Below are 8,818 nucleotides of genomic sequence, written 5' to 3' on the forward strand. Positions count from 1 at the left end.
ATACCACCGGAAGCAAGCCCCACTTCTACTGAACACCTGCTTTGTATGAGCTAAGCGCTGGGCGCTGCCCGAGGGCCTGCCTGCCTTTGGGTTGCTCTTCCTGTTGCCCCGCATTCTGGATGGGGATGTGGAGGCTCAGAGGGTCGCCAGAACCCACCTGGAGCAAGGGGTGAAGCCAGTCTTTCCTCCTGGCCAGGAGCTGGGGCGCCAGCCCACCCTGTGTCCCAGGCACCCCGCCAGGGCAGAGGACCTGTGAGCGCCAGGGCAGCCCTCGAGGGCTCACGGCCTCCTTCCCCGGCACATTCAGGTTGTGTGCCCTTCTTGGCCTTCCACAGTGTACTGGGCTCCCTGGAGTCACGTCCTTCCGTCCCATGCCTGAGGCCCCGGCTCTGGGCGAGAGGAGGCAGGGGCGGGCTGCTGAGCATTCCCGGGGAGAAGTGCACCCGGGCTGGCAGCAGACACCTCAGGTATTGGCCAGCCTCTTAGCAGACATTTTTTGGCAGCTCTGGGGGGACAGGAGTGGGATGGGACACCCAGAAAGGGGCCCCATGGGGAAGAATGGGGTCTTGAGGAGAGGGAGCCACACGCAAAGGCCTGGGAGTGGCTGCGAGAGCTGAAGAGCAGAGAGGAGAATCCCTCGGGGCGGTGCCATGGCCTTCCTTTGGGGACCATGGGACATGTGGATCTCCCTGGGCGTGCTCATTTAACTGATGGCTGCTGTCCACACAGGAGACCGGCACTGCTCCCTTGGTTGGACGCTTGTGCGTGCCTCGCCCACCCCGTGCCCCGCAAGGCCCTCTCTCGCCAGGAGGAAGAGGCGGGTTGGGGGAGGAGACCTGCGGCACGTTACCTGCCCACGCGCATCATCTCTTCACGTGGCCGGGGCACTGTCCGGGGCTAGCCCAGCCAGGAGTCAGCCATGCTACCCACTTTTGTGCTGAATTCCCACCAAGGCCGAAGTCACATGGCCAAGGAATTAGGTGTCATGAAAGTCCCCAGTCCCTAGCAAATTGTGGTCCCTAAACAGCTAAGGGCCAGGGGCGGGGATGGCCCCCTCTTTGCAGGTTGAGTTGTTTGGTTCTCAGCCTGGAGCCCTAGAGCCAGGACAGAGGGCCCAGGCCTGGGAGTGACGAGGCCTGGGTGCCAGGCAAACTCTGCCAGGGTCACTGCTGGCCCTTGCTCACTAGCCGGTCCCTCTTGGTTCCTCCATCTGTAAAGAGGTCGGTGGAGAAAGCTTTGCTAGAAAGTTCTTCATTACACCAAGCCCTGTCTTCTGCACTGGAAATACTTAGGGAGCCAGCCCCAGGGTATGACAGCGGAAAGGCGCTTGGCCAAGCGGCACAGACCTCCCTGCTTCCTGGGCCCTCCCCGGTCCCAAGCAGGTCCACCCTCCCCGTGCCCTGAACCCGCCTCCTCAGGGACCTCAAGGCCTTCCTTCCACCCCTCTCGCCTGCATTGCTGATGGCTTCCTGTCAACTGCCTCCTCCGGGCAACACGGTAATACCTCAGAGGCTGCCTCAGCCTGAGAAACGGAACCCACAGAGAGAGCCCCTGCGCTCGGCCCGTGCCCTCTGGCCTGGCCTCCTCACCCTTGCACTCGTCCATGTACTCACCCTGACTGCTTTCTGTCCCAGGTCCTCAGCCACTGCCCTGTCACCAGGCTCCTCCTCCCTACAGAGGCCCCGCAGCTGCCCGCTCCTCTCCCCTTGGCCTCCAGGCCATGTGTTGTCCTTGCCTGCTTTCCCTCCTGCCACTTTTGGTGTGACTGTCATGGCCTTCTCTGGGACAGCAACTCCCCAGCCTGCCCTGAGGTGGAGGTCCCGGGCCCCCTGTCTTCTCCTGGTGCCCACCCTCGCTGTCGCTGAGGTCACAGCCCCTCCCCCAAGGCCTCCTCCACCTGCAGCCTGGTGGCAGGCTGAAAATGCTCCCAAAGAAACGCACATCCTAACCCCCAGAACTGGAGTCTGACCTTATTTGGAAATAGGGTCTTTAAAGACTTTAAGTTAAGAATCTTGAGATGGGGAGATTATCCTGGATTATCCAGGCAAGCCCTGTAGGCAATGACAAGTGTCCTTATAAGAGGGGGAGAGAGGGAAATTTTACACACACCCACACGCACACGCGTACGCACACACACACAGCAGGAAGCCACGTGAAGATGGAGGCAGAGATTGGGGTGACACAGCCACAAGCCAAAGAACCCCTGGGGCCTCCAGAGGCTGGAAGATGCAGGAAGGACCTCTCTAGAAACTTTGGAGGGAGCGTGGCCTGCACATCCTGGTGGGGCCCCAGCCTCAGGGGCCAGCTCAGTTTCCTGGGCACCCCCCCTGCCCTGGCCACCCCTCATGCAGTAGGTGCCAGGGCACTTCAGCACCCAGGCTGCCCTGGGTTCTCCAGGGCCCCAGGGGACAAGGGCTCTTCGTAGTGATGGTACCCTGCCTGGCATGTCCAGAGTGGACAGGGCTGTGCCTTTTCCTGCAGTCCCTGACCTCCTGAGACTAGAGTCCAGAGCCCCTGGGGACACAGTCTGGATACGAGCAGGAGAGGCCAGCCATGGATGAACACTGCTGCCCATTCTCAGAGCAGCCCCTGTGCCCTGGCTCCTGGGCCCTCCACCTGCCCCCACCCAGGCCCTTCAAGGAAGGGTTATCTCCCTGAGGGGCCCTGCCCCCATCCCCAGCCCTGGCCTGTGGGCACCTGGCCGGCTGCCCCTCTGACAAGCCCTGACTTGTCTAAATCCAAGCAGTGGATTCAGCTTAGGCTCCAGCTGGGCCCCACCACATCCAGAGGGCACCTGACATGCAATAAGTGCTCAGAAATGCCCCCTGCCTCCAGTCTGTGCCCCTTTCACAGAACAGGCCTCCCCAAGTGAGCCACGCCCATGGCATTCATTGCTCTGTGTGCGTGTGTGTTTGAGCGCTCCTGTGTACACATGTCTGTGCGTGCACGTGCGTGTGTGGTTCTGTATCCGTGTGCGCACACGTATGTGTTCATGTGCTTTTGTGTGTCTGTGTGCGCATGTGTGCATGTGCTTCTGTCTGTATATGCACGTGTGTGTGTTCATGTGGACTCCTCTGTGTTTGTGCATGTGTCTGTGTGCTCACATGCGCGTGTATGTTTGTGAGTCTCTGTATGTGTGTAAGCACATCCACATGTGTGCTGGTGGCTGCCCCAGCTGGCCCCCAGCCCAGGTCCCTGCTCTGAGCCACACCTGCGCACCCACTGCCGTTCCATAGTCCAGGCTGCTCCCAGCCCTCATGTGGCCTTCTTCACGGCCCCCTTCCCCTCCCCAGCCTGTGCCCCACCAGGGGCCTCAGGCCACAGGACGCCACAACCAACCTGGTGGTTCTGACTGAAACCCCCACACCCCACCCTGCCCACTCACTTCCTCTCACCCCACATCTAATCTGTCCGCAAGTCCAAGGGCTCCTACTCAAGCAAAGATCAGGCTGGAACCTGTCCCTGGTGCCCCATCTTTCCTACTGCTTTCTAACTGGTCCTCCTGAGCACACCTCCTGCCCCACGGCTCCCAGCTCAGCAGCCTCGCCTCCTGGGCCTCCTGTGCCCACAGCCGGAGACCTGAGCAACGTCTCACGCTCTGACCCACCTGGATGTGGGATGGGGGCTGTCAGCTTGCAGGGATAGCCCTCATGTCTCTGTGAGGTTCTTTTTTTTAAAGCCCAATCGGTCTCAACTTTATTATTATGTAATAGTTTGCGACACACTTGATAGCAGAGTGAGGCTGAGTAGTCCATCTTCACACTGCGGTCAAGACCCAGTGCTCTGAGAGTGGAGCCCACCCCCTACCCACCCTTGCGGGGCATGGCCCTGTCTGCCCCTGGGCTCCTACCTGGGCCACTTGCCGACTCTGGTCCGGGCAGTGCGGGTGCTGCCTGCGGAACGCCTTCCTCTGTACTCGCCACCCATGTAATACTGTCACACTAGCTTGTCGTGGCACCATTCCCCCACTGCGTCTGGGAGCTGGGACATACCGAGGTCAGGCTTGGTGAAAGTTTGTGGAATGAGAGAGAGACAGAGAGGAAAGCAAGGACTGGAAGGCTGGTGGGAAGCAAGAAGAGAAGACGGAGATTTGGGGGGCTGTGCTGGACCCACATGCCCTCCCTGAGAAACGGGCGGAGGCTCCATGGTTCCGTCTCTGCCAGGCCCTGGCTCTGGCTGCCCCTCCTACTGGCCAGCGAGGGGACTTGACCGAGGCCCTGATTCCTGGTCCCCTGCCAGTGCCCTTGCCCTGTGTCTGCCCAGCTCAGCAGAGATTGCCGGGCCATGGAGCACATGCCCCAGAATAGTGCTATGATGCCGATGGGTGACATTCTATCGCTGGGCCACCACGCTGAGCAGCACCTCCCATCCCCAAAAGGAGAAACCTGGGGACACTGTGCACCCCGGTGCCAAGCCAGGTGCAAAGGCAGGACAGTGTGCAAGGAGCCAACATGCAGCGCCTCTAGGCTGTGTCTTTCCTGGGCTATCACTCACAGCGGGCCCTGCCTGCTCCGTTTTTGTTGGCAGCCATGGCTGCCCATGGAAGCCCCAGCTCCTACCACCTGAGCTGGAGGCCCCTCATGTGGAACGAAGGGAAGAGCAGCCAGGCTCTAGTCTGTGGTCACCTGGGGACTGTCTCCCTCCATGCTGCCCTTTCCAGGGCAGACCTGCATTCCCAGTGAGCAGGCTTCCCTAGCCCTGACCTGAATTGTCTCTTGGGAGCCAGCGCCCGCACTGCAACCCGCGCTTGGCTCTCCTGGCACACAGTGTGGCCTACTGGGGGCACTATGGGGAGGCACCGCCCCAGGCATTGACGCTGGATCGTGCTGAGCCCCGCGCTCACTCCATTAAGACAGGTGGGCAGGGCCCCTCCTGCATTTCCAGCCCCCCTCCTGCTGGAGGGTGTCTCACCCGGTGCTCTGCCACTGGTGGATGGTTGGCAAACGCTCCATTCTGGGAGCAGATTGCACCCCAGGCCTGGTCTGCTTCTGGAACCCAGTCTGAGGACAGCTGGCAACAGAAGGGAGGTGGAAGGGGCCAGTCCCTGGCCTTCCACCTGGTTGCCTGGGGCCTCTTTATCCAGTCCTAGACCTGAGGGTGACGAGGACCCCCTTCTGAGGGCACCACCCCAGGAGCGTGGCACACAGAGCTATATTGCACAGTGTTTCTTTAATTGAAAGATAACCGACCTCAGGAGCACCCCTCGCGCTGTGTGATGCTTGCAGCCCCTGCAGCAGGGGACTGGACTGGAAGGCGAGGGGTGGGGAGACCTAGCCATTGACGGGGAGGGTGGGGCCAATGAAAACAGGGAGCTGGGGCTCTGGTGGGGTGCTGGCCTCTCCCAGGGGCAGGGAGTCCCAGGGTCTGCAGGGCCTAAGGCTCCCCTCTTGATAGGAGCGTGGCCATCCCCGGGGCCATCTGTGCAGGTGCTGGGTCTCCACCTCCAGCCTCTCCAGGAGTGTCTGGGCTTAGGGGTAAGGTCTGGCCAGGGCAGGCTGGGAGGCAGCCACCCTGGGCTTGTTTGGGCAGGGGCTGGGCAGAGGCCAGTGAGACAGAAAGCAGACCCAGCCCAAGGCGTGTGTGTGTGCATGCATGTGTGTGCGTGTGTGTATGCATGCATGTGTGTGCGTGTGTGTGTGTGTGTGTGTGTGTGTAGTGAGAAGAGGATGAAGCCAGGTCCAGAAAGATGAAAGGAGGACAGGTCACTAAGCTCAGAAGCGAGAAAGATCGGAGGAAGCACAAGGCAGGCACAGAGAGAGACGGCGAGAGACGGGTTGGGGGAAGCGAGAGCAGAGCAGGGTGGCTGGATGGACGGGCCAGGGACTGGCCGAAGGGGGCAAGAGAGGCCGCGGGGAGCTGGAGGGGCCCAGGGGCTGGAAGCCTGGAGGCAGATGAGGAGGAGGAAGGCCCTGCTGACAACCCTGTCCCGCCCACACACCCGTGGGCCGCATTCCTGGGACTGGAGCTGCGGACGCTGGGCTTCGGGTCAATGAGGAAAAGCTTTGTAGGGATGTCTCTGAGCAGCGGTGGTGGGTGAGCCAGGGCAGCTGTGAAGCTGAGGGGCAGGGGACAGGGACCAGGCCGTGAGGGGGCGGTGCCTCCCCTGCAGGACCGCGGGCCGTGCTCCCCAGAGACACCCACCGCGGCCACTGACCACCGTGCTGGCTGCCGCTGCCTCTACTTTTTGTAGTTGCCAAACTGGATGGCCAGGCGGTCGGTGACGCAGCGGAAGGTGGCTGGCTGCACCTCCCAGTAGGGCACGGGGTTGTTGAAGAGGCTGATGCCGTTGTAGTAGGCCCGCTTGACCCCGAAGCCCACGGGGCAGAAGTCGTTGACGCCCACCTTGGTGATGTTGTTGGAGTGCAGATAGACCACCTGGGGACAGAGGGCGTGGCAAGGCTGGCTGTCGGGGGCCTCGGTGGGTGCTGCTGATGGCCCCAGCAAAGGCCGGCCTCCCTCCATGCTGCGGCGCGGCCTCCTCGGCACCACCCGTGGTCGGGAGGAGCCATGGGGCATGGGTGTGTCTGTGGGCAGCTGCTGGCCAGGATGCAGGCACTGGTGGGCCACCAGGGACTGGATGAGGGGCTCAGGTGGGGTGAGGGTGGGGGTGTCATGGGGGTGCATTTGGTGCACTTGAAACACTGATCTTGACACCATGTCTATGTAGGAACAATGGCAAATTGGGCTCCCAGAAGGCCCCTGGTCCTCCATCTGGGTTCCCGGGGTTGCAGGCCTGCCCCTAGGGGATCACCGTCTCACTGCAGAGACCCGTGGGACACAAGGGTGCCCTCCTCTTCCTCCCAGCCCTCACGGACACTCACCCTCTAGCAACAACACTCGATCCCTAGAGTCGCGCTGTCTTGGGGAGGAGCAGAGAGGACAAGCGCAGGTGGGTTCGGAGCCCAGTGGTGGCGGAGAGGATGCCGGCCACTAGAGGGCGAGCTCTGCCCGGCATGGGCCACACTGCATTTGGGGCTGGTGGTGATGGTGGTGTTCCTACCATGCGTGAGTGGGGCTGAGGAACCGGCTGAGGCCCAGGGCAGGGCTGGGCAAGACCCAGTTCACCCACGTGGCTGCAGGCCACGCCAGGGATGTTGGCCCCTGAGAGAACCCCAGGCGTGGCCCTGCACCCCATCCGCCCACTTTCTGTCTTGGTCTGGCCCTGTCTTGGCATGGATCTGTGCACCTGCAGGTACTGCCGCAGCTTTCTGGTGTCCGACCTGCCTAGGAGACCTCAGCTCCGAGATCTACCAGGCCAGATCCTGCTCATCCCTCACAAGCCCTTGCCACCCTCCTCGATGTGCACTGTGGGGTGCACTCGCTGCCTCCTCCACAGGTGGAGGGTGGCAGGGCTCTGTACAAAAGGAGGCGTTGGACCTCAGGGATGGAGCATTGGGGGCTGCTCCTTTCCAGATGAGGACAGCAGGAGTGACTGGCCAGCTGCTGTGCACAAAGCCGAGGAACAGCCCCGGGGACGTGGGCTGCTCCGCCACCCGGTGTTAGAGATCCCGGTGCCCCCGGGCTGCCCCGCGCAGCCCTCACCTGGAGGAGCTTGAGGTCCGGGAGCCCCGCGGGCACCCTGGACAGCTTGTTGTTGTCCAGGTGCAGCTCCCGCAGCATGGGCAGGAAGCTCAGGCTCCCGTTCTCAATCATCCGGATCTGGTTGTGGCCCAGGCCCAGCCTGCAAATGGGAGAACGAGATGTACTCGGGACTGGAGGGAGAAGCACAGCGGAGTGGGCTCTAAAGCCCACATGACAGACATGGGGAGACTCCAGCGCCCCCTTGTGCTCCACCCCGCTGGCTCCCCCATCCCCACCTGTACAGCTTGGAGTAGCGGAGCAGATCCTCCAGCTCAATAGCTTGGATTTTGTTGTGGTCCAGATGGAGCTCATTTAGGGTCTCGGGGAGATCTGCCCAGAACAGCGGGTGCATGAGGTGAGTGCAGGTGCTTGGGAGCTGAGGCCTCAGCTCTGCTGTGGTGAGGGGAGGGGGCTGCCGACTCCCTCCCCGAGTAGACTGGGCGGGCACAGGTGGTTCCAGGCCTTCCCCCAGCTCTGCCCATCTGTGCCCCTGCAGGTGGGGGGGTGGGTAGGAAGGGCCACCTTCCTACCTTTGGGGATGCCAGTGAGCTTGGCCTCTGAGATGCGCAGGTAGTTGAGCTTCAGGCCATCAAAGGCTCCAGGTTCAAAGCCACTGTTCTCCAGGGGGTTTCCACCCATCTCTAGGATAGAGGCACCCTCAGCCCTGGAGCCTGGAGGCTGCCCCACACTCCACCCCCTCCATAGCCTGCTGGTTTCCGGCCTTGGGCTCACCTGACGGATAGGCCGTGCTAATTGCCAGCTTCCCTATCTCCTCCTGTAAGCAGTTGCACTAATTTGCTGGGCTAATTGCAAATTCCTAGCTGCTCAAGACTTCTAGCCCCAAAGCCACTGGTCCTGGCATTGGCCTCCAGGGGCAGAGGGAGAAAGAGGGAAGGTAGGAGAGCCAGAGATGACGATGGGGCTCCCCAAAGCTGCCCCAGCCCCTCTGGCAGGTCCTGGAGGTCTCCATGATAGCCCGCATCAGGGGGTTCGCTGAGAAATTTGAGTACATCCTACTTTCTTTTGACTATTTTCAAAAAACTCTTTCTTGAACTGGGCCTTGAAGGCTGTCCCCGGGTCTCTCTTCCCCATGCCCCGAGACGAGCCTCGAGAAGGTTCCGTGAGGCCCACCAGGCTTCTTTTTTTTTTCCTTTTTGTCTTTTTTCGTGACCGGCCATGGGATCGCAACCCTCAGTGTTGCTCCCGCACCTCGCTCAGCCAGTGAGCGGGAACCGGT

The 8,818-nt window shown here is 61.6% G+C and overlaps 1 protein-coding gene across 1 annotated transcript in view; it reads right to left on the minus strand.

Moving 5' to 3' along the window:
* Positions 1-5,625: 5,625 nt before the first annotated feature.
* BGN (biglycan) overlaps positions 5,626-8,818 on the minus strand; it is a 13,607-nt gene continuing 10,414 nt past the window's right edge. Inside the window, exons 5-8 of the mRNA XM_008577051.1 lie at positions 8,112-8,222; positions 7,818-7,911; positions 7,543-7,681; positions 5,626-6,375 (exon numbers count right to left, since the gene is read on the minus strand). Coding sequence (XP_008575273.1) covers positions 6,178-6,375; positions 7,543-7,681; positions 7,818-7,911; positions 8,112-8,222 — 542 coding nt within the window. The 3' untranslated portion in view covers positions 5,626-6,177. The remainder of the gene's footprint in view (positions 6,376-7,542; positions 7,682-7,817; positions 7,912-8,111; positions 8,223-8,818) is intronic.

The sequence above is a fragment of the Galeopterus variegatus genome, unplaced genomic scaffold, assembly GCF_000696425.1.
Source record: "Galeopterus variegatus unplaced genomic scaffold, G_variegatus-3.0.2 Scaffold1442, whole genome shotgun sequence".
NCBI classification, from domain to species: Eukaryota; Metazoa; Chordata; class Mammalia; order Dermoptera; family Cynocephalidae; genus Galeopterus; species Galeopterus variegatus.